This window comes from Natrix helvetica (genome assembly GCF_964273705.1).
Source record: "Natrix helvetica genome assembly, chromosome: Z".
Classification (NCBI taxonomy): Eukaryota; Metazoa; Chordata; class Lepidosauria; order Squamata; family Natricidae; genus Natrix; species Natrix helvetica.
The window spans coordinates 18,848,275-18,874,069 of NC_138554.1; the positions used below are offsets into that span (position 1 = coordinate 18,848,275).

The window sequence follows — 25,795 nt, forward strand, 5'->3', positions numbered from 1 at the left end:
ATTTTGAATCCCACAACTGTCTTCAACCCAGAAGCGCAAAACTTCCCACGTGCATTTATCCTTTATTTACAGTATTCAGTTGAGAGGAATATTTCTGGCTGATAGTCTGAAGATGTGTCCCAGCTCAATTCTCCCCAAAAGGCACACCAGGGCCCACCTCCTGAGGTTGGGCATTCCCCCAGTGGTGGGATTCAGCCAGTTTGCACCAATTTGGGAGAACCAGTTGTTAACTTTCTAAGTAGTTCGGAGAACCGGATGTTGGAAGAAATCTCCTTTTGTTTTGTTTTTTTCCACTTTACAGGGCTAATCCTGTAAGGAAGGCAGGAAAGAAACATTCTGGTGTTGTTTCTAGCCTAATCTTTATTGCCCTGCTTACAGAAACTGCCTCTTCGGTTAACCCTTATTACATTGTAACAACTAAGGAGAAGTGCCCATTGACTTGAGTGACGTTGAGTTGGCCATGCCCATCCAGTCACATGACCACCGAGCCACGCCTACCCAGCTGGTCATTAGATCAGAGAACCGGTTGTTAAATTATTTGAATCCCACCACTGGCGTCCCCCCAAGAGGGTCTCAAGTGAGAGGCTTGTGGGGGAAGGACCCATCCTGGGTTCTGCCTTCTCTACAACATATCCAGAATTTTCCATTATAGATAGACCTTGACTTACAACCATTCATTAAGGGACCATTCAAAGTTATAACAGCGGTGAAAAAAAGTGACTAATGCCAATTTTTCACACTTATGACCATTGTTGCAACCTCATAGTCATTTGATCAAAATTAAGACCCTTAATTGACTCATATTTATGACAGCTGCAGTGTCCCAGGGTCATGTGATCACCTTCTGACAAGCAAAGACGGTAGGGAAGCCAAATTCTCTTAACAGCTGTGGCAAGAAAAGTTGCAAAATGGGGCAAAACTCATTTAACAACGACAGTGAGACATCGCACAGCAACAGACATTTCGGGGACAATTGTGGTTGTCAGTCAATAGCTAACTGCATTCAGTTTTGGTCGCCATGATGTAAACAAAATGTAGAGATTCTAGAAAATGTGCAGAGAAGAGTAACAAAGCTGATTAGGGGACTGGAGGCTAAAACATATAAAGAACGGTTGCAGGAACTGGGTATGTCTAGTTTAATAGAAAGAAGGACTAGGGTAGACATGATAGCAGTCTTCCAATATCTCAGGGGTTGCCACAAAGAAGAGGGAGTCAAGCTATTCTCCAAAGCACCTGAGGGTAGGACAAGAAGCAATGGGTGGAAACTAATCAAGGAGAGAAGCAACTTAGAATTAAGGAGGAATTTCCTGACAGTTAGAAGAATTAAACAGTGGAACAACTTGCCTCCAGAAGTTGTGAATGCTCCAACACTGGAAGTTTTTAAGAAGATGTTGGATAACCATTTGTCTGAAGTGGTGCCTAGGCAAGGGGTTGGGTTGGACTAGAAGACTCCAAGTCCCTTCCAACTCTGTTATTCTATTCCTTCACTTGATTCCATCAATGGGAGATCTACACTTTGCCCTAGTATTTTTAGCGTAAGGCAAGATCAGTCTTGCATGTCCTACTGGCACTCTGGAAGGACGTAGGGGCTGATTGGAGACCAGTTTCTAAGGTGCTTAAGGTCCTGGTAGCCCTTCCGGGCAACCTCTCCGAAGGCATGTAGGTGAGCACGAAATATGCCTTACAATACAACCTCTACCCCTCAGATTCCTTTGCGTGACATTTGGGCACCACTACAAAAGAATGCTACCTGCTTTCTGATGCCACAAGACGCATTTCATGATTTTGGCAACACCGCGGTTAGATACAAACACTCCAGAAATGCAATTTCAATTTACAGACTTCTCGGGAACTGATGTTTACTCCCAACGCTGAATGTATGATGACAGAAATCCACTTCAGAGTTTGCCAAACTGCCAAGCTGCCCACTAGATTACAGTGTAAATTGTGGTTTAACAACATATGAATAGTTGCGTGAGCTCCACCACTACTGAGTCAGTCCCTTTCTTAGAACTATTTCCTGACAAAAAGGTACTTATTGTGCAATTACAGAAGGACTGTTGCCTTTTATAATTCAAGTATGAAGCACTTGACCTAACGGCTCCTTGTCAATCAAAATACATGGTAGAGCTAGTTTCTCCTTTCTTTTTCTGATGAAAAGAAAGATGGAAGAAAGAGTGAGAAACATTTTCCTATCTTGCACCCAACCTCTCCTTGGTGTGAACGTTGGGAGGGCCAGTCAAGTAACACATGGATTATCTAGAGCAGGGGTCAGCAACCAGCAGCTCTAATCTTTCTTATTAAGGAATTTTGCAGGATATAACTCAGGGAATTCGCCATAACATTCAGGGTGGGCACACTTAGTACAGGTAATCCTCGACTTATGACCACAATTGAGCCCAACATTTATGTGGCTAAGTAAGAAATTTCTTAAGTGAGTTTTGCCCCCATTTTACGACTTTTCTTTCCACATTCATTTAGTGAATCACTGCAGTTGCTAAATTAGTAACCTGGTTCTTAAGTGAATCTGGTTTCCCCCATTGACTTTGCTTGTCATAAGGTCGCCAAAGCGGATCGCATGACCCCAGGACACTGCAACCACCATAAGTACGAACCAGTTGCCAAGCATCCGAATTTTGATCAGGTGACCATGGGGATGTTGCAAAGGCTTATGACGAAGAAAAATGGTCATAAGTAACTTTTCTCATTGCTGTCGTAACTTTGAATGGGCACTAAGTGAACTGTTGTAAGTCAAGAACTACTTGTACATACAGGTAGGGGGCTGTTCTGTTCTCTTGGACCTTGCATCAGAGGCAGTATTCTGATAGTTCTGACCGCCGCGCCCGAACTGGTAGGGGAAATCACAGGTGACCACGCCCACCCACACCGGCTCTATGACATCCCATTTAGTCCCTTTTTTTAGGCAAAGCACGTGCACGGAAGGCGGTGCGCATGTGTGGACATGGCACAATCAAGTGATGTGAGCACGAGCATGCTCACACTTGCGAACCAGTAGGGAAGGTAAGTGAATGCCATGCCTGCCTAGCATCAATTGAGGATGTCACCTATTAAATACCAGGTAAGGCTTCCTTGTTCCAGTGGGTGCTGAGAACAGAATCAATTCCCAAGGAAGGTTTAGGATTCCCCAAAAAACATTTATGGACTCCCTGATGGGAAAATCTATGCAACCTGCTCAAGGTCTCCAGATCTTTCAGGATCAATGACTTACGTAGGTCTCAAGGAGGACGGAGCTATTGCCTTTCAGGTGAGAAGCCAAGTTGAAGGTTTGCAGGATGACAGTGTTAACAGAACCATTCCTTTCAGGAAAGACAACCTGGATCAGGCTTGCACAAATTAGGCAGAGGCTTGTAACTGGGGAGGGGGGGAAAAGAGAAAAAAGCCAATGAGCCATTGCCACCCATGTGTTTGCTCTCTTCAGTAAGAGGTTTTAAAAGCTTTTTATTAGATAAACATTAAAAACATTGGACATATTGTGACATTTCTGGCATAAACGTTCCCACATAGTGATTAGATCTTACAACAATTACATTTTATATCCATTACATAAGTGTGTGTAGTCAGATTATCTGTCTGTCGATCCTTTCTTTTACATAATTACTCATCATACAAATACATATCCAATTCCTACCTATCACACATTCTCAATTCCATATCTTCCCATTCTTAACTTGTCTGTATTTTTCTACCCTGGCCTTTTCCCCTCGTTTTTAACCATCGGTACCATTTGTCCCAGATTTCGTGATATTGCGTCTCACCCTTGACTTTGGGCTCTAGAGTCAGTCTGTCCATTTCTGCACACAGTAAGACTCATCTTTATGACTACCCAGAAGATCATAAAGAAAAAGGAAGGGGCCATAGAAGGTAATGAACCAGTAACAATAGAAAGAAGGAATAACAGAATAACAGAGTTGGATGGGACCTTGGAGACCTTCTGGTCCAGAGGTCTTGAAACTTGGCAATTTTAAGACTTGTGGACTTCAACTCCCAGAATTCTCCAGCCAGCTCTGGGAGTTGAAGTCCACAAGTCTTAAAGTTGTCAAGTTTGGGGGGTCCTGTTCAAGTCCAACCCTCTGCTCAGGCAGGAAACCCTATATCATTTCAGACAAATAGTTGTCCAGTGTTGGGGCATTCACAACTTCTGGAGGCAAGTCATTCCACTGATTAATTGCTCTAACTGTCAGGAAATTTCTCCTTAGTTCTAGATTGGTTCTCTCCTCAATTAGTTTCCATTCATTGCTTCTTCTTTTTAATATTTTTTTTTAAATTTTCAAAACAAACACAACACATCCTTCTTCACATACTGTAGAAAGTGTATCAGTTGGTTACAAAAAGGCTTTCGTGCATCTCTTCCACAGTCAACAAACATAATTCATATTAACTCAACTATTTTAACTCAGATATTTATACATGTTACCATCATCATACCTCCATTTTCATTTGACTATAATTGTTTAAAGGTCCTTCATCATAAAATATACCAAGATTTAATACATAACCACATACTGGCATTTCATTTACTATTTCTAAAATCCTCCAATAACACTGAATCCTTATGTCCTATTCTAGCTAAACATCCATAATATTTAATAACAAAATTTTCTAATCCTCCTTTCCAAACCACTGTTTACAATTTACATCCAGTTTCCTTATGTTGCACCTATATCTGTATATACGTTGTTATCATTATCCCTCCTTTATTTGACTATATCCTGTATCATAACATTTCCCCCCTAATAATCAAGACTTAACTATATCTAACTTAGTTCTTTTTTATTAACCTTTATATATAATCCAAAAGGATTTCTAATCTTCCTTTCATGGGTACCATTCAATATTCATATCCAATTATTACTTACCATAACATTACACATTGTATACATTATTATCATTATCAATTATTTATTTAACTATATCTATTGTCACTAAATTTCACTAAGTTTAACTAGTTTAAAATTATACTCTTCCATCTATCAACCTGTATCTTTCAATTAGCAAAACAGTCTCATATCTTCTGCCATTTGTGGTGTCAATCCTCTAATCAGCTCCTTAATCAAGTTTGTATGGACTCCTCTTAGCAACTCCTTGCTTATAAAATCTCTCATGTAATTTTGATGCCCTTCTTCTGTTTCCTTAATCAGCTTATCTTTAATTGTCAGTAGTGTTATCAATGATGTTGCTAATAAAATTTCTCTCTTTAAATCCATAAATTCTTTTGTTTTTTTCTTCTTCTGTGTCTTGCCATCTGGGGTAGATTTCCCCTCCACTTAATTCCTCTTTCAGTATTCCACTCTTTCCATTTCCAGAAACAAACCAATCACCATAGATATCAGCAAATTTAATTTCTTTGTGGTCATTATGGTCATTCATTGTTTCTTATCCTGCCTTCAGATGGTTTGGAGGGTAGCCTGACTCCTTCTTCTTTGTGGCAGCCCCTGAGATATTGAAGAGCTGCTATCATGTCACCCTAATTCATCTTTTCATCAAACAGGCATACCCAATTCCTGAAACCATTCTTATTTTTGTTTTAGCAACCATTCTTCATATGTTTTAAGGATGGAGAGCATCAAGGCAAGAGTCATCCTTTTGAAGGACCTGGGGCATTACCCAAACGTCAGTGAGGCTGATTTCAGAAAACTAAGTCCTCCTCAAACTTCAGCCTCCTCTTCCCACCCAAATGCAAAGCCCTGGTAATCTTTGCAGTTCTCCTGAAACTTCCTTTTCTTTTATCTTCTTCTTGAGATTGCAACAATAGACCTCTTCCCATCAACACAAAGAGATGGGACCAAACCAACATGGTTGCAAACCCATCCTCACTACTCCACTCCATCCATGTTGTCTCACGAGGAACAACCTCTCTTCTTAGGAAATGTGAGACCAGAAATTGGTGAATACTGTTAACGTGCAACAGCAAATTGTTAATGCTTTTGCTTATTATTTTAGGCTTTTCCTCATGGGGAATCACCTAGGAGATTCACTTCCAAATATTTCAGGTTGTCTCAGGCATTTACACCTCAAGTAGCAAAGATACAACCGAAAGCTGGGTTTTTCACCTTCTTCATCAAAAGGGGGGGGGGATCGCAATAGATACTCCTCACTTTAAAGATACCAACTCTATCCCCAACAGCAGAGTAACAACATTCTTCAAAGTTTTCCACCCCTTCCCCAAAGAATTTGCAAGCCCCACAGATTTATCAACCTCAAAGTGACCATCCTGAAGACTTACCTAAACACGGACTCATGACTAGCTTTCAAGACAAGTTGGCCAACGTCTTGACTCCCTCGCAAAGACCAGCTCCTATCTGTCACCCCCTAATGGTGGATGAAGGTATCTCTTCTTCCAAAAGAAAAAACTTTCTGAGTGAAAGATGCTCAGGTGCTTTTTCTCCTCCTCTCTGTTCTCTTCCCCCACCCTCTCTCTTCAGACCGGGAGCTCCCTTTGCTGGAGGAGATGGCAGCTCGTGGTTGGTACATGAGTTCCCAAGAGTCAGCTCTTTATAGACAGTCCCCAAGGTGTTATCCCCTCTGAAATTTCCCAGCCCTGAAAGGTCCCTCCCCTTGGTAGCAAACACTCCCACTGCAGAAACAGGGGGGTAAAATAGCCTCATTCTTCCTTCTAGCTCCTAAAACAGGAGCAGGGGGGGGGTGCCTGCAGAGATGCAAAGGCGTGTGAGAAAGGGTGTGGCTGCTAGTGAAAGCTGTTGAATTTCCTGGACAGGTGAGAAAGAAAGGAAAAGTATGCACGAAGGTCACAGGGCAGATTATTTCACCTCCAAATAGTTACGAGCTGTCAAAAGGATGCGATGCTTCAGGTTGCTTTAGCATGATTGGGTTCTCTTAGGCAGGATCTGGCTTTGGATGCTGCAGGCAGGTGCTAAGACCTAACTGCTCAGGACAACCAATCCTAGCCCTTTGCATTGCCTTCCTGCCTTCCTGCCTTTCTTCTTTCTTTCTTTCTTTCTTTCTTTCTTTCTTTCTTTCTTTCTTTCTTTCTTTCTTTCTTTGCATTTTTAAAAATTAAGTTATAGAGTATTATAAAATACAAAGTACAAAAGTTAATAGAAGAACAATGGCAGGGGAGGGGGGAAGGAGGGAAGGGAAGGGAGGAAAGATAGGGAAAAGAAAAAAGAAAAGGAAGCATTGACTTCCACCTCTCCCTGTTACAGTAAAATAAGGCATTCACATCAAATCACAGCCTTTTGCTTTTCCATAATATTGCGAGCAAGCCGTTTTCACATCAAGCATGAAGCTCAGAAGCGGTTTCCACGTGAAAACAAAAGTCCTTAAGTTCTTTTCTTTAATCAAAGTAGCCAGTTCCACCAACTCCACCAACTTCTCCAACTATTCATCAGAAGGGTGTGAGAGTGGCAGGGAGCCAGCCTGTTCATCTTGCACTAAGGATGGGCAAATTGATCACTATCTCTCAAAGCAGCATTCTTTCCTCAGAACTGGTTCCCGAGAGAAAGATAAGCCTCCGGTGTTAACTCCACAATGGGGACAACTCTCCGTCCAGTCATTTGCTATGAGAGGGGCAGCAAATAAATTCAATGAATGAATGAACAAACAAACAAACATTTCTAGCTGCACATAGTGAGTGGCACCTGACAGGCAGAACTCCAACAGCATTAGAAGAGCATATCTGCAGCTCAGGGCTGAACTGTGGGGATCACCAAACTATGTAACATCTTCAGCACTAGTAGGAAGAGGCAGAGAGAGCAAACCCTGTCCCAACTGGCACTGATTATGTTGCCTAGTTTGGTAATGAAATGTCCAAGCTCAGAAAGCAGCAAAGACCCCACAGGAAAAGCTTTTCCTGTCGTAGCCAGTTAATACCCTGTTTAATTTCTGCCCGCTGTTCAAGCCATTCAAGCCACCAGATCAGTGGTGAAATTCATTTATTTTTTTACTACCGGTTCTGTGGGCGTGGTGGTGGGCATGGTGTGGTGTAGCTTGGTGGGCACCGCAGGGGAAGGATATTGCAAAATCTCCATTCCCACCCCACTACGAGGGCCAGCCAGAGGTGGCATTTGCTGGTTCTCCGAACTACTCAAAATTTCCGCGACCGGTTCTCCAGAACCTGTCAGAACCTGCTGAATTTCACCCCTGCACCAGATCTTCCAGCCTTGAAGTTTGAGCCATCCGAGCCTTCAATCAAAACCCTGACACTGTTTTGGTCCAAATGTTTCCAGGAAGAAACACTATTGACATGGATGGTGTCAAGACTCAGATACTGGCACTTCCTCCCCCTGAGAGTGGGGCAGGGGTGGGGGGGGGGAGTTTGCTGCTGCTGCTGCTGTCATACATCACTCTATATACCTGGGGCTTCCTGGACGATGGTGAAATGAGGGAAAGTTTAAATGCCACTTTTACTAACAATGGGCAAAAATACCCTCTCAGCAGGAAATAATCCATGGGGCATCAGAGCTGGGGAAATGAGATGGCGAGAGGGCAAATAACTCTGGACCGGGTTGAGCCATACCAGCTGCCAGTTACAGGCCTCTCCGCACGTCCTGGCATCAGGTTACTATTTGCATAGAAATTGCAGAAGACAGAGAAAGAGGAGCTGCTGAGGGAGCTGGGCAGGCTGCCACTCCTGAGTTTTATTCCAACTCCATGGGGTACACGGGAGGCACTGGGGAGGGGGGGAGCAAACACTGTACCCTTCTTGGCCTGGCCCCAAAGGAGGAGGAGATGCCCGCCTGCTTAATCGTCCTGCAGCCCAGCAAAATATCAGCAGGTGATGCCGAGGTTCCTGGTGCCACAAGGGCATCCAGGTGAGAACAACTAAATCCTCCAGGTGGGAGGAACAGACTTGGCACCTCATGAATGCGACAAAAATAGAAGGTTGGGTTGACACTCCCCACCACTACCAACACAGACACACACACGCGCACACACGCACACGCACGCACCTTCCCCAGACAAGCTCCTAAGCTTGCATGGTAGACCAAAATCCAACAGGTGTGGTTTATTGCTGCAACTGGCTTTTCCTTCTGGCCTATTCCCTTTCAGACTGCCTTTGCCACATTCTCCATCATATGTCAACAGAAACCAGCTGCTGGGAACTTTTTTAGATGCCAGGGCTTATCCCTTAACCGAAGAGGGCAGCAAGTGACATCAGTTCATTGACTGCCTGGATTTCAGCCTATCAAAAAATCAGCCGAATGGCATTTCCACCTTCTCGGTTATTTACAGAAAACTCCTGCAGGGAGATGGGCTGAATTCATCCGTCCAGGAGATTAATCAGATTTGGCAGAAAATCTCACATTATGTCATTGTCCTGTCTCTGACCTCCATCTGTGTGTGTGTGTGTGTGTGTGTGTGTGTCTGTCTTAGCCTCAGTGTGTGTGTCTTCCTTTGGCAGGTCTGCTAGTAGAAATACCCACTCCATCCCTCAGGATTCTCAGCCTCAGTTTCTCCTCCCCAGTCCTTGCAAGTAGATTCTACCAGATAATCTGAAAAACAAAGTAAATTTGATGCATGTTTGGCCGGGCTCTCTCTATTCTCAGAGGGACTTTGTTGTTGTTGTAAGTTGTGAAGTCCTGTCCGACCCATTGTGACTCCATGGACAACATTCCTCCAGGCCTTCATGTCCTCTACCATCCTCTGGAGTCCATTTAAGCTCAGGCCTACTGCTTCAGTGACTCCATCCAGGCACCTCATTCTCTGTCGTCCCCTTCTTCTTCTTTTGCCCTCCATCTTTCTCAAGCATTAGGCTCTTCTCCAGTCAGTCCTTCCTTCTCATTAGGTGGCCAAAGTATTGTTTCATCTTCAGGATCTGGCCTTCTAAAGAGCAGTCAGGGTTGATCTCCTCTAGGACTGACCGGTTTGATCGCCTTGCAGTCCAAGGGATTCTCAGGAGTCTTCTCCAGCTCCATAGTTCAAAGGCCTCCATTCTTTGGCACTCAGCCTTTCTTATGGTCCAACATTCACAGCCATCCATTGCAACTGGGAAAACCATAGTCTTGACTATATACACTTTTGTTGGCAGGGTGATGTCTCTGCTTTTTAGTATGCTATCCAGATTTGCCATAGCTTTCCTCTCCAGGAGCAAGCGTCTTTTAATTTCTTGGCTTAGGGACTTAGCTGCTATCAAATTGTACAAAGTTAGCACCCACCCCTCTCCTAGAAGAATGAAATATTTTAGGAAATATTAAAAAGGCAGAATATTATATTTCCCCCAAAAGAGAAAGAGAAATCTTGAGAGACCGAAACTCAGAGCCACAGTTCCTTGCCCTCAAGTAGATACTAAACTGAGGCTAGCTTTTACAAATGCAGATTTGGTAATCCATTCAAGACAGAATATTTTGAACAAAGGAAGAATTTGGTAGGATGGTAGGATCAGCCCTCACTCAAGATCTAAACCAGGAAAGCCATTAAGACACAATAGGAATGGCTCTTCATTGCATCTCCCAGAAGGCTTGAGTGAATCAATTTGATTCAGACAAACTGACCCCACATGACCACATGGGAGTCTGATTACAGCAAACAATAGAATACATTTATTACACAGGAACAGGAAGCTCAAGGGCAAGGCCCAAGGGTGGGTATAAATACCTCTGTCTCTCAATTCCGTGTGTTCAGCTGCACCAGGATCTCAAACCCTTGTGGTCTTGTCCATCAATAAACCATCTTTGCAATCAGCCTCCATGTTTCCAGTGTCTTTCTCCCCACTTGGAACTGAACCAGATCGATATTTCTTCCAACAAAATGTCAGGAAAGGACAGCGCATTTTGCACCTGTATAGTACTCAGTCAGGATGTGCCACCAGGTAGGTGAAGGTAAGTAGGAAGTAGAGGTATACATCTCCAGAGAGTCAACGATGCTGCCCAAAGATGCAGCAAGATTGGTGATGTAGAGCCAGAGCAGTCTTTCTTAACTTGACAGCATTAAGATGCGTAGGCTGGTTGTTGAGGAATTCTGGGAGTTGAAGCCCCCACATCTTAAAGTTGCCAAGGTTAAGAAACATTGAGTAAAGAGAGCTGGTCTATATCAGGAGAGATGGGTCTCAGCCACCTCCTTTTGTCAGTCATGTTCCCTCAACCTCATTGACTTTATTTGGGATATAAAAAGTGGAAGATGAAAGACAAACAGCCTTGAATTCCTTAGCACACTCGTGATAATTAGTGGTGAGCATTGGCCTTGAACTGCAATTAGATGTACCTGCAGTGCAAATACCAGTAATGATAAAAATAATAAAATATTATTAAATCATAGTCATTGTACTAATGACTTCCAGGTAACGATTTGGTTGGTTGCCCTTTAAATGTTAGCAAACTAATTCTGTATTATATTTTCTGTATTATCCTGGCTCTGCTTAGCACTTTCTTAAACAAATATACTTGTGTATTTTAGTTCTTCTCATTTAACTCTACGATGTATATTTCTATACATTGTATAAGTATATAAGTGTGTGTGTGTGTGTGTGTGTGTGTGTGTGTCAGTGGTGGGTTGCAGGCGGTACGACCTAGTATGCGCATGCTGGAGCCAGCCTGGAGCACCGGATACTGTTCCGGTATGGTGCTCCGGAGGGCCCACCCGCCCGCCCAAGCTCCTTACTGGTGTTTAAAGGCTTTTGCACTTCTGCGCAGGCGCATAGCCCGTACAGCACTTGCGTGACACTCCACGGAGCAGCTAGAGCACCACAGAGCATTGCGGAGGTGCTTGAATGCATGCTCGTGCTGCGCACATCCATGAGGACGCCACCGGCCCCGTATGGAACTGGGTGGAAACCCACCACTGGTGTGTATGTGTGTGTGTGTATATATATTTGTGCTGATAAATAAATAAAGGGAGACTAGTATAGATCCATTTCAAGCTATTTAGCTCTCATCAGCTAGCCATACCCTTACTGGGATTTGAACCTGGGCATGGCTAAGCTGATATATAAGGGTATGGCTAGCTGATGAGAGCTAAATAGCTTGAAATGGATCTATACTAGTCTCCCTTTATTTATTTATCAGCACAAATACAACACAAATATAAAAAGGCAGCATTAAAAATAAAAATATGGTTTTCTGCCTGGATGGTTTTCTGTAATGAGCTGAAGGACAGAAAGAGGGAGTAGTGAGCTTCCTCCCATATTTGAGCATACCAGGAGTTGTAGCACAAATACATATATATAGCGCTGGTTTCCAGATGTTTGGTAGGTGGGAGGTATCATCACGTTTATTCATGCTGTGGGGGTGTTTCTCTATTTCGATGGCTTCCATAATTATTCTCTTGTTGAAGTGTTCTGTTTTGGAGATTAACCTGGTTCCTTCAAAATTGATTTCATGTCCTGTAGCTTTAAGGTGCTGGAAAAGGGAGGAAGTTTTTTTCGTTTTTTTCTTACTGCGTTCTTGTGTTCTGTGATGCGTGCATTTATTCTCCTGTTTGTCTGTCCTATATATGTTGCCGGGCAGATTTTGCATGGTATTTCGTAGACTCCTTGGTTTTCTAGCTGGATTTTGTCTTTGGGGTTTCTTAAGATGTTGGCTATTTTTTGGTCAGTGGTGAAGGCTGTCTTGATATTGTGCTTGTGGAGAATTTTGCTGATTTTATCTGTGGTGCGTTTGATATAAGGGAGGAGGGCGATGCCATTGTCCTGTTCTGTGTCTTGGTTTTTTTGGGGAGTCTCCTTTTGGATTAGGTTGGTGATTGTTTTTCTTTGGAATCCGTTGGAGATTAATACATTTGTGAGTTTGTGTAATTCAGTTTTCAGGTGGTCTTTGTCAGCTAGGCGTTTGGTTCTGGAGATGAGGGTCTTGGCTACAGAGTTGATCTGTGCAGGGTGGTGATGGGATTGTGCATTTAAGTAGCGGTTGGTGTCTGTTTTTTTCTGGTAGATGGTGTGTCCTAGGGAGCCATTGGGTTTTTTGTAGATTAGGACATCCAGAAAGGGAAGTTGTTTGTTTGTTTCTATTTCCATGGTGAATTGTATTTTGGGGTGTAGGCTGTTGAGATGTGTGAGGAAGTTGTCCAGTTTTTCTTTCCCATGTGGCCAAATCACAAAAGTGTCATCAACATATCTAAGCCAGAGTTTGGGTTTGGGTTCAGATTTATCGAAGGCATTGGTTTCAAAATGTTCCATGTATAAGTTTGCAATGACAGGTGAGAGGGGTGATCCCATGGGTGCTCCTTCTATCTGTTTGCATCTTTGTCCATTATGGATGAAGTGTGTGTTGGTTAGGCAGTGGTTGGTCAGGTCCAGGATATGTTTAGGGGGGTTGTGTTTTTTCTGGATGGCTGTCAAGGCTTCTTTTATGGGTCTTCACCTCTTCACCCAAGTACCCATAAAAGAAGCCTTGACAGCTATCCAGAAAAAACACAACCTCCCTAAACAGATTCTGGACCTGACCAACCACTGCCTAACCAATACATACTTCATCCATAATAAAGGGAGACTAGTATAGATCTATTTCAAGCTATTTAGCTCTCATCAGGTAGCCATACCCTTCCTGGGATTCGAACCAGGGCTGTATTACATATTAGTCAGTTGTATTAGCCACTAAGCCACAGGCTCTCCACCTTATCAGCTGAGCCAGGGAAATAGGTATGTATTTGTGTTACAATCCCTGGTATGCCCAAATATAGGAGGGAACCCATATTTGTTTGAATCCCAGTAAGGGTATGGCTAGCTGATGGGAGCTAAATAGCTTGAAATAGATCTATACTAGTCTCCCTTTATTTATTTATTTATCAGCACAAATACAACACAAATATAAAAAGGCAACATTAAAAATAAAAATATGGGTTTCTGCCTGGATGGTTTTCTGTGATGAGCCGAAGGACAGAAAGAGGGAGGAGTGAGCTCCCTCCCATATTTGGGCATACCAGGGGTTGTAACACAAATACATACCTATTTCCCTGGCTCAGCTGATAAGGAGGAGAGCCTGTGGCTTAGTGGCTAATACACCTGCCTAATATGTAATACAGCCCAGGTTCGAATCACAGTAAGGGTATGGCTAGCTGATGAGAGCTAAATAGCTTGAAATAGATCTATACTAGTCTCCCTTTATTTATTTATCAGCACAAATACAACACAAATATTAAAAGGCAACATTAAAAATATGGTTTTCTGCCTGGATGGCCTCCTGAAGTGAGCCGATAGACAGAAAGGGGGAGTAGTGAGTTCCCTCCCATATTTGGGCATACCAGGGGTTGTAACACAAATATATACTATATATATTGTCGACTTTGTCGAGCATACCATAGATTATGGAGATCTATGAAACACAGGTCATAAACTATATCCTCAGCTTCACACAGTGTGCTGAGAGCAAATGTAATTATAATATTAGAATAGAATAGAACAGGGATGGCTATAACCTTTTTGGTGCCGAATGCCCAAAGGGCAGGTGTGCATGTGCGAAATCCCAAAATGCAATGCAAACTCCCCACACACATGGGCCCCACTTCCCTGTGCATGCACCCACCCACCCACCCATTTTCAGCTTCCAGGTTGCTGCAGGCAGCCTTCCAGGCCCAAAATGGGGTGCAGAAGCCCCCCAAATGCAATGCAAGCTCCCCCCAGCACATGAGCCTCCCCCCCCCCCGTGCATGCACCACAGAGACCTGAAGACCAGCTGGCTGACTGGCGGGACAGGCGCGCACATGCGTGGTGGAGCTGGGGTGGGGCGACGGCTGACAGTGCCCACAGAGAAGGCTCTGCGTGCCATAGGTTCGCCATCAGAGGAATGGAATAACAGAGTTGAAAGGGACTTTGTAGGTCTTCAAGTCCAACCCCTGGCTTGGGCGGGAAACTCTATACCAGGGGTGTCAAACTCATTTCATTGAGGGCCGCATCAGGGTTGTGTTTGACCTCAGGAGTGGGGGTGTGGGGCGTGGCCAGCTCAATGTCTGTTTCCTACTGCGACAGCTTCTGCCACAAAAATGGAGATCAGGGGGGAGCATGCAGCTCTCCCAAGCTCCATTTTTGCTGCCAGAGGCACCATGGGCCAGTCCTTTGCTATTTCCAAGGCAGCCCCATGGGCCAGATCTAAGCACCCACTGGCCAGATGCGTCCTGTGGGCCTTGAGTTTGACACCCCTGCTCTATACTATATTAACTAGAGAGTTTGAATATATTTACCGAATGGTACAAGTTGCTTTACGAAAGAGAGGGAATGGTTGGGACCCTCATTGGCCCAGTATCTCTAGGAAGAGTTGGGGAGAATGGGAGTTGTTATCCAATATTCAGAGACACATACAGTTCATTCCCCACACTTATATTGAGACTAAGCCCCAACCGAGTCCAGTAGAAATAAGATGAAACTCCAATGTACAAAATCACTTTGAAAATGTGAAATAGAAGGAACCCAAACAGATTTTAGAGAAACTGGAAAGTCCAGAGGGAGCAAGGAATTAATTTCCATTGCCTGGAAATCCTGGGGGTCCCTTGGTGCTGAGCTAACTAAGCAAAGCAAAAGGGACTTTTTACAAAAAGATTTCCCCTCCCCGTTCTTCCTTAATGCCATCGTTAGATCAAAAGGAAGCTGACGCTTGTCATGAAAGACTTTCAGAGGAGTTGTGTCTGAATGGAGGAGGAAATAAGGTTATGTTTTTACAGCTTGTAAAACAAACAACCTGTCAGGCATCATCCCTTTAATGTTACATTCCCCGGATGATTATTTTATGTTCCTTATCGGTTTCACTTTCTCCACATTCGCTGCTAGAGGTGAGACGGGTTTCTAGGCTGCGCATCTAATGAATAAGATATTCCTGTGGTGGGATGGCACTTTTTCTTATGGGAAGAGAGTAAAAAGAAGCAAAAATATTTCCATACACATTATATTAGAGAAGCATTGATTCGGGTCTGGAACAAAATTAAAGCAAAACACTATATGAAAATACCGACATGGCTTTCCACCATGGAAGCCATGACACACCCCAATACGCTAGATCTATCAAAAATGGTTAGGTATAGTGAAATTTTAGATAACCAGGGAAATCTGAAAACGAACCAAGAACTAAAAGAGAATAATATAAATATAGATTGGTGGCTATACCTCCAATTACAATCAAGATACAAAAAAGACATAAAAGAATATGGAATATATACAGAACTACAACAAATAGACAAAATCTTAATTGGCCCAGAAAACAAATTTATAACGAAAATGTATAAATATTTACTAGAAATAAACTTAGAAGAAGAAATAGTTAAAGGCTGTATGATAGCATGGGCCAAAAATTTTGGTTATAATATAGATCTAGCGGATTGGGAAAAAATCTGGAATACAAATTATAAATTAACGAGATCAGCAACACTGGAAGAAAATATATACAAAATGTTTTATCGTTGGCACCTACCACCAACAAGATTGGCAAAAATGTACCCAACACTGAAACCGACCTGTTGGAAATGTGAAAAAGAATAAGGGACCTATTACCACATGTGGTGGACCTGCCTGGAATCGCAAAAATATTGGAAAAGAATCTGGAAGTGGGCACAAGAAATTACGGGGGAACAAATAAAGTATAAACCCGAAACCTTCCTACTAGGAATAATTAAAGGGAACTATAAAAAAAAAATTAAATATCTACTAACACATATATTAACCACAGCTAGAATAGCTTTTGCCCAATGCTGGAAGCAAAATAATATATCACCGGATGAATTAGTGATAAGAAAAACCTTGGATTGTGCAGAGATGGACAAACTAACCCTAAAATTAAAGGACAAAGAAGAATCGGAATACTACGAAATTTGGAATAAATGGTATGAATGGTTGGAAAATAAGAAAAATAATTAAGCCGAAAACAATATACATAAATAAACATAGAACTGTATATAAAAGTAGGTAAATATGTAAAAGATCATAAAAATGTATAGATAAGATGACATAATGATGTAATAAATGGTAAAGAGAGGAAAACGTATACAGATATGACGATGTAACATTGTACAAACTGTTGATATAAAGATTGTAATATGTGATGAAAAGACAAAAATAATAAAAAATTATTATATATAAAAAAAGATATTCCTGTGGTGGCGAACCTTTGCATGCGCTGGGGTGGGTGGCGGGTCATATGCGCATGCACAGGGGCAGGGAGAAGCGCAAGGGGTGTGGCTCCCTCTCGTGGTCCGTTTTGGTCCCAGGAGGCTTCATGGAGGCCTGCTAGGTCCAAAATGGGGCGCAGGGGGTGCAGGTGCATATGTGAGAGGGCGGGGAATGCATGGGGGTTGCGCACATGAGCAGGGAGCGGCTACGTGGGGTATATCATGCACGTATTGCATTATTGATGTAGGCTAACACACACACGTCCTGTCACGCATGTGCTTTCACGCCCATGCGCATGCTTTCGGCACCCAATGACAAAAAGATTAGTCATCACTGAGATATTCCTTGTGATGTTGGTGACCAAGGCAACTATGTTGATAACAAGAGCGGTGTGGAGGGCCACCAGATTTGGCACTCATTTTTTGGCAATTCAGTTTTTCCCAACCTCAGCAACTTTAAGATGTCTGGATTTCAACCTCCAGAATTCCCCAGGCTGGTTTTGTACATTGATCTGGTCTAGCTATTCACAGCTGAAGTCTGGTTGTCCTAGGAATGGGAAGCATTTAGCAGCAGTTAAGCCTGGAGCAGGTAGCACAGGTACTGCACAGGTACAGTATAGGTGGTACCTTGCTCAGTAGTAGTAACCGTGAAAGGGATCTTGGGGTCCCAGTGGACAACCATTTAAATATGAGCCAGCAGTGTGCAGCAGCTGCCAAAAAAGCCAACACTGTTCTAGGCTGCATCAACAGAGGGATAGAATCAAGATCACGTGAAGTGTTAATACCACTTTATAAGGCCTTGGTAAGGCCACACTTGGAATACTGCATTCAGTTCTGGTCGCCACGATGTAAAAAAGATGTGGAGAGTGTAGAGAAGAGCAACAAAGATGATTAGGGGACTGGAGACTAAAACATATGAAGAACGGTTGCAGGAACTGGGTATGTCTAGCTTAAGAGAAAGAAGGACTAGGGGAGACATGATAGCATTGTTCCAATATCTCAGGGGTTGCCACAAAGAAGAGGGAGTCAAACTATTCTCCAAGGGACCTGAAGGTAGAACAAGAAGTAATGGGTGGAAACTATTGTATTCTTTCCTCCCCGACTTACGACCGGGGAATTCCCCCTGTTGTCAGCCAGCAACAGCCATGCTGCGCCTTAGCCAATCAGGCGCGGCATGGCTGAAGGCGGGCTGACTTGCGCTCCTGATTGGTTCCTTGGCCTGACAGCTCTTTGTATAAATAGCTGTCAGGCTAAGGAAAGGGGCTTCTCTCCTGTATTGCTTGCTATTGTTAAAACGCGTAATAAAATAGAGTTGGACGTTCCTCAGTTGTCAAGCCTCATCTTTCCCCACACGTTTACACTGGCGACGAAGGTGGGATCCTGCTGAGGCGACGACCCTGACGGAACCCGACCTCTGCTACACAGCCGCTTGAGTTTAGCTCCCCGAGCCGCACAACTCCAAGCCGCCATGTCTTCACTGCCCCCGTTCGCTCCCTTCGGCACCGACGGAGAAGGATGGACGGGGTTTTTGGAGCGTTTTGAGTGCTTCCTGCGAGCCAACGGAAAACGGGGTATTCCGATGGAGGAGAAGTGCAGCTTCTTCCTCAGTAGCTGCGGAACCCCGATGTTCAACGCCGCCCGGGCATTGGCAGCCCCTGTGCCAGTCCACGACCTCGACTGGGACACGCTGATGGCCAAGCTGAAGGGACATTACGCCCCGACCCCATCGAAGATCACCAGGCGATACGCTTTCCGCCAGTGCGTCCAGAAGCCGCACGAAGACATCAGCCAGTTCCTCCAGTCCTTGCGGACCACAGCCATTCCCTGCGAGTTCCCTGACTTGGAGGACAATCTGGTTGAACAATTCGTCAGCGGCATCAGGGACCGACGGCTGAGGAGGCGTCTCCTGGCCCGGCCAGAAATCACCCTGTCAGAGGCGGTCGCTGATGCACGGGCGGCGGAGTTGTCGGAGCAATCCGTCGCTGAGATGGACCGCCACCCGTTTCACCCTTCCCCAGCGCAGACCTGCCTCATTGATCAGCTGGTGCCCATTCCGAGCCCGGCTGAGGAAGAGGAAGAACTTGTGGCTCGCCTGGCAGAACTACAGAGACGCCGCAATCCGCGACCTCCGCGCCAGATTGTGACAGCCTGCCTGGGCTGCGGGGGCAGCCACGACCGGTCAGCCTGCCCATTCCGGGCATCCATCTGCCGCCGGTGTTCGAAAAAAGGGCACCTGGCCCAAGTTTGCCGAGCTGTGCTACCACCGCCGCCATCCCAGGGAGCCACAGGCCAGCAGATGACAGCCGGACCGCAGCAGCAGCCCCGCCGCCAGCCACGCTCGAAGGCCAGCTGTTACACCGTGGAGCCAGGCCCTGCAGCAGCCGCCCCTGCAGAGGCTATCTACCAGGCCTCCGCAGGTGCGGACAGAATCAAGGCGTCAGTCCTCATTGAGGGCACGCCTTGTGTAATGGAGGTGGACTCCGGCTCGTCCCGCTCCTTAATCGCCTGGGCTGACTTTCAGAAACTGTGCCCCGGCGTCCTAAAACGCCAGCTGTCTGCTAGCCCCGTGGCCTTGAGGGACTATCAGGGGTCACTTATCCCAACCCTGGGCTGCCATACAGTCAGGGTTGAATACGGGGGGTTTTCGGGGTGCCTGCCAATCCTAGTGGTTGAAAAGCCCCTCCCCGCTCTATTGGGGCTAGATTGGTTCCCCGCCCTTGGTCTCTCCGTGCAGGGGGTGCACTCCATCTCAGACACACCCCCTGACGTAGCTGCTGTCATCTCCGCCTACGCGGACGTCTTTGACGGCCAGCTGGGACTATACAAGGGCACCCCCATCTCTCTTAATTTAGATCCCCAGGTTGCTCCCATTAGGCTGAAGGCCCGCAGGGTGCCTTTTGCCTTAAGGGCCAAAGTTGATGAGGAGATTGACCGCTTGTTGGCGCAGGGCGTACTGGAGCCTGTTGACTACTCGCGTTGGGAGACCCCAATAGTGGTCCCTGTGAAGGCCGACGGTTCCATACGCCTCTGCGCCGATTTTAAGTCAACCATCAATTTGGCCCTTCAGGCAAACCCCTATCCAGTCCCTGTCGTACAGCATCTGCTCCACTCCCTGGGGCAGGGCTGTATTTTTGCGAAACTGGATATGGCGCAGGCCTACCAGCAGCTCCCGGTGGATGACGAAGCGGCGGCTGCGCAGACTATCGTCACCCACCGAGGGGCTTTCCGTTGCCGCCGCCTCCAATTTGGCGTTTCCGTGGCCCCGGGGATCTTCCAGAGCCTCATGGAGCGTTTGCTCCATGGGCTCCCTGGCGTTGTACCCTATTTCGACGATGTCCTGATCGCTGCATCCAGCCGCTCAGGACTCCTCGAAGTACTGGGGAAGGTCCTCGACCGTTTTAGGGGCGCGGGTCTCAAATTAAAGCGCAGCAAATGTTCATTTGCTGTGCCTAAAGTGGACTTCCTAGGCTTCTCCATAGATGCCCACGGAATCCACCCCACCCCTGCAAAAGTCGCAGCCATCAAGAACGCCCCCACCCCCGCCACTAAGGCGGAGCTGCAGTCGTTCTTGGGGCTTTTAAATTTCTACGCGCCATTTTTGCCACACAAGGCGTCACTAGCCGAGCCGCTGCATCGGTTGCTCGACCGATCGGCAGCCTGGCGCTGGGGCAGCCGCGAAGCGCATGCGTTCGCGGCTGTCAAAGACATGCTGACGTCAGAGGCAGTCCTAGTCCAATATAGTGACCGGATGCCCCTGACTCTAGCGTGTGACGCCTCCCCCGTGGGTTTGGGGGCTGTCCTGAGCCACGTCCTTCCCAACGGCTCAGAAGCCCCCATAGCTTTTTATTCCCGGACACTCTCTCCAGCGGAGAGGAACTACAGCCAGATCGACAAGGAGGCTCTGGCTGCCGTGTCCGGGGTTAAAAAGTTCCACGAATACCTCTACGGACGGCATTTCACGCTCTTCACTGACCACAAGCCACTCCTTGGGCTTCTGGCCGGTGACCGTCCGACCCCTCCCATTCTGTCACCCCGGATGACACGTTGGGTGGAGTTCCTAGCGGCATACTCGTATGCCCTGGTCTACCGCCCTGGCAAGCAGCTAGGGCATGCTGATGCCCTCAGCCGCTGCCCCTTGCCCGTCTCCAACCCTCAGACAGTGCCTTGCATGTCTGTTTTGGCCATTGCAGACCTCGCCTTGCCGCTCTCTGCGGGCGATGTGGCGGCAGCGTCTCTGGCCGACCCCACCCTCTCCCAGGTGATGACCTGGGTTCTGCGGGGGTGGCCTGAGGGGCCGGTGTCCGACGGCCACCGCCCCTACAAGGCCAGGCAGTTAGAGCTGTCCCTTCACAGTGGGTGCCTCCTGTGGGGGGACAGGGTGATCATTCCACCCACACTGCGTGACCAGGTGCTATCTCGCCTCCATGAGGGCCACCCGGGCATAGCGCGCATGAAGGCATTGGCGCGCAGCTATGTCTGGTGGCCCCGGCTGGACGACGAGATAGCTACCTGGGTTGCCAGGTGCTCGACCTGCCAGGTCTCCCGTCCAGCGCCTCCGGCGGCCCCGCCGCGGGAGTGGGAGATTCCCCGCGGCCCGTGGTCACGCCTCCACCTGGACTTCGCCGGGCCTTTCCGAGGTCAGGTTTTCCTGGTTGTGGTGGACGCTTACTCGCGCTGGGTGGAGCTCCTCATCATGACCTCCACCACAGCCGAGGCCACTGTCCGAGCACTGACGCGCCTGTTTGCCACCCACGGCTTGCCAGACGTCGTTGTGTCGGACAATGGTCCTCAGTTTGCGTCCACCGTGTTCCAGGGTTTCCTGGCCACCCAAGGCATCAGGCATGCCCTCGTCGCTCCCTATCATCCGGCCAGCAATGGCCGGGCGGAACGCGCTGTCCGCTCGGCCAAAGACGCCCTTGGCCGAATGGACAAGGGCGACTGGCCCACGAGGGTGGCTGCTTACCTCCTGGTTCAGCATTCCACCCCGTGTCCCTTGTCCGGCAAAACCCCAGCTGAGCTGCTGATGGGCCGGCGCCTGCGGACCACCTTAGATAGGTTGCACCCAACCTATTCTGAGGCACAGCCGAGCAACCTGGGGCCCCCTCCCCGTTCCTTCCGTGAGGGCGATCCAGTGTGGGCTAGGGCTTTCTCCGGGGATATTAAGTGGGTGCCTGCCACCGTCACTTTTGTAACCGGCCCCTGCTCTTACAGGGTCCGGACCGCCGACGGTGCAGACTGGCGCCGCCATGTGGATCAATTAAGGCGCCGTGAACCTTTGGATCCACACAACAACCCCGCAGAGTCGGCCTCGCCAATTCCACCCGAGGCCCTGGGGTTGGCGCCGCACCCGTTTCCCCAGCCGTGGCAGTTGCCCAGGCCGCAAGGAGTTTCGCCAGAGACTGTTCCAGGCGCCTTCCGCCTTCCACAGCCCTCCATCGTTTCAGCCCCCGTTGGGCTACCAGCTCCGCCGTTGAAACCGACTTTGGCCTTCCCTCAATCAGGCCAGCCTGTCCCTCGCAACAATTCAAAGTTCCCTGACTCAAGCCCGCCAGCGGCCGCGCCTCCCTGGCCCTGCCTACCTGTTCCTGAGTCTCCGCCTCCTCCTCCGGCTGGGGTAGGCCTTCAAGATGGCGCCCGGAGCTCCACTCCCTTCAGGGAGGAGCTCCCACGGACACCACCTCCTTCTCCGACGGTCTGCCCAGTTCTGCGGCGTTCTGGGCGTGTCCGTCGCCGCCCAGCCTATCTTAGCGACTACGCATGCTCCACTGCTACGCATGCGTACTCGTTGGGGGGGAAGGAGTATTGTATTCTTTCCTCCCCGACTTACGACCGGGGAATTCCCCCTGTTGTCAGCCAGCAACAGCCATGCTGCGCCTTAGCCAATCAGGCGCGGCATGGCTGAAGGCGGGCTGACTTGCGCTCCTGATTGGTTCCTTGGCCTGACAGCTCTTTGTATAAATAGCTGTCAGGCTAAGGAAAGGGGCTTCTCTCCTGTATTGCTTGCTATTGTTAAAACGCGTAATAAAATAGAGTTGGACGTTCCTCAGTTGTCAAGCCTCATCTTTCCCCACACGTTTACAGAAACTAATCAAGGAGAGAAGCAACTTAGAACTGAGGAGAAATTTCCTGACAGTTAGAACAATTAATCAGTGGAACAGAAGTTGCCTCCAGAAGTTGTGAATGCCCCAACACTGGAAGTCTTTAAGAAGATGTTGGATAGCTATTTGTCTGAAACGGTATAGGGTTTCCTGCCTAGGCAGGGGGTTGGACCAGAAGACCTCCAAAGTCCCTTCCAACTCTGCTATTGTATTTTATTGTAGCTACAAAATGGGGCAATTCTTGATGTATACACATTTGTGGATTGTGGGATTTCCAAAACTGGAGGTTTTTAAGAAGAGATTGGACAGTCATGGCTCTCCTTCTTAAGCAGGGCTTGGACTAGAAGACCTGGAAGCTCCCTTACAACTCTATGATTCTGTTAATTATAAATCATAATTGGCTTTAACCAATATGTGTTAAACTAGACACAACAGGTTCAGATTACAAACCAGACAGGCCCCAATGGAAAGATTAACAATAGTGGTTTAAACAATGTGTACAGGCGCCCATCTGATCGAAATGGCTCTGGACAATCTACAAGGATCACAATAAAGCCTACAATAAAAATTAGCAACCCCGCTCCAAATGACTAGAGTTAACAGGCCTAAATACCTGGGGAAAGAAAGGAAGGAAGGAAGGAAGGAAGGAAGGAAGGAAGGAAGGAAGGAAGGAAGGAAGGAAGGATCTGGCAGAAGTCAAAATATCTCCAGGTCAGTGTTTCTCAGTCTTGGAAGTTTTAAGATGTTTGGACTTCAACTCCCAGAATTCCCTAGACAGCTTGTTGGGAAAGTAACAGCAGGCCTAACTGTTGTTAAATTCTTCTCATCCTTAGGGCAACCAGACTTAAGCTGTGAATCACTAGACCAGATCAATGTCAGCCTGGGGAATTCTGCGAGTTGAAGTCCATACATCTTAAAGTTGCCCCTGAACCGGTCCCCTTGCCGCCACTGGGCAGCCGCCATTTTGGTTTTTAGTGATCGCGCATGCATAGTTCACTGTAAATTGTTCTGCACATGCGTGTAGAACAATTTACATTGTTTGGGTTGCTCGCGGGTTGCATGCAGGTTGTGCATGGGTTGTGCACGGGTTGCAAACCAGGAGTAAAACTGGCAGCAACCCACTGGAGCTACCATAGATACCATTCTACTCTTTGAACAAGGCTAGGACAATGTATTCATTTCAGAAGCTCCCGGTGCCTATCCAAAGATTCAGGAACTGCAATTTTCTGGGTTCCTCAGGGGCCTTAATTTCTGAGAAGATCAAATCATTCTTCCAAACATTTCTTCCAACTCTTCGCTGTCTGGTGGTCCACTTAGAGGTGACAGCAATGGCCTCCAAGGCTTAGCACTGCTTAACTTGCACCCAACATTGTAAGATTTGAGACATCAGAGGGCCAGTCTTGCCAATATCATAGTGCGAGAAGAAAAATACATCTGCTTCAGTTCCAAGCCAGGAGAAAAACACTGGAAACATGGAGGCTGATTGGAAAGTGTTAGATCCGTAGTGAGGAGACTGAGGCAGAGGTCAGTTCAACGTATTTATTAAGAACAGGCTAACTGACAACGGACAAAACGCGAGCCGGCTGACAGCTATTTATACTTACAGCTGTCAGCCGGTAGAACCAATAGGGAACCTTGAATTCTCCCGCCGGCTGGAGCGCGCGCCTTGGCCAATCAGAGGGCTTCCTCCGAACGCCCTCTGCTGGCCAGGCTCCTCAGTACTCAACACCCCTTTCCCCCGGATTGCGCATGCGTAATCTTCCAAATATCTTGGTCGTCTGCGCACGCGCTGGGAACGCCTTGGCATAGTTGGAGTGGCGTTCGAAAAGGAAGGAGTGTCGGCCCCGCCCGTGTGACGAGGCCCTGGAGGAGCGGCCGCGACAGGCCCAACCCTAGGAGATGGATGCGTCAGAACAGGTAAGGAACCAAACGCACCGGGGGCAACGTGCGCCGACTCGGAGCTAGAGTTTTCTGTGCTGTTGGGCCGGCAGGCGGCGTTGTTAGGGCCTGGCTGTTTCTGTCCGCTGGTTGCAATTCCGGGAACTTCTGCCGGTCGTCGCCGCAACAGGTCTACATGGCGCCTCCAAGATCTCCCATCGTTGAGGAGGACCCTGTAAGAGCAGGGCCCTGTTACGTCTGAGATCTTTCCAGGCACCCATTTGGGTTCCCCCGCATAATTCCGGGCGAAAACTTCCTCCCCCACTAGAAAGGATCTCGGGGAGGTGGAAGGGTGAAAGGGGGGGGAAGAACAGAGGGGATGCAGGCGGTCTAAAGTAGACCTGAGGCGGCGACCCATGAGTAGCTCGGAGGGGGCTTTACCCGTGGAGGCACAAGGGGTGGTGTGTTGGGTGCGGAGATACGTGTGAATGCGGTCCGGCCAGGGTAGTGCTGCCATACGGGCAAAGGCATCTTTTGCAGAACGGACCGCACGTTCCGCCAGGCCATTGCTGGCCGGGTGATATGGTGATATTGGGGCATGGCGGATGCCCAGGGAGGTGAGGAAGGAAAAGAATTCGGAGGAGGCGAATTGGGGCCCGTTATCGGAAACGATAACATCGGGCAGCCCATGGGTCGTAAACAGGGAATTTAGGACGCGGATAGTGGCCGCGGAGGTGGTAGAGGTCATGGGGAATAACTCAACCCATTTTGACCATGCATCTACCACAACTAGGAAGGAATGGCCATCAAGGGGA

At 47.3% G+C, this 25,795-nt stretch overlaps 1 protein-coding gene across 1 annotated transcript in view; it reads right to left on the minus strand.

The window, feature by feature from the left end:
• Positions 1-25,497, minus strand: part of LOC309401342 (cardiotrophin-2-like) — a gene marked incomplete at both ends in the record, with an annotated part of 31,250 nt that extends 5,753 nt beyond the window's left edge. Inside the window, 2 exons of the mRNA XM_081970408.1 lie at positions 3,230-3,372; positions 25,422-25,497. Coding sequence (XP_081826534.1) covers positions 3,230-3,372; positions 25,422-25,497 — 219 coding nt within the window. The remainder of the gene's footprint in view (positions 1-3,229; positions 3,373-25,421) is intronic.
• Between the last annotated feature and the right edge of the window lie 298 nt (positions 25,498-25,795).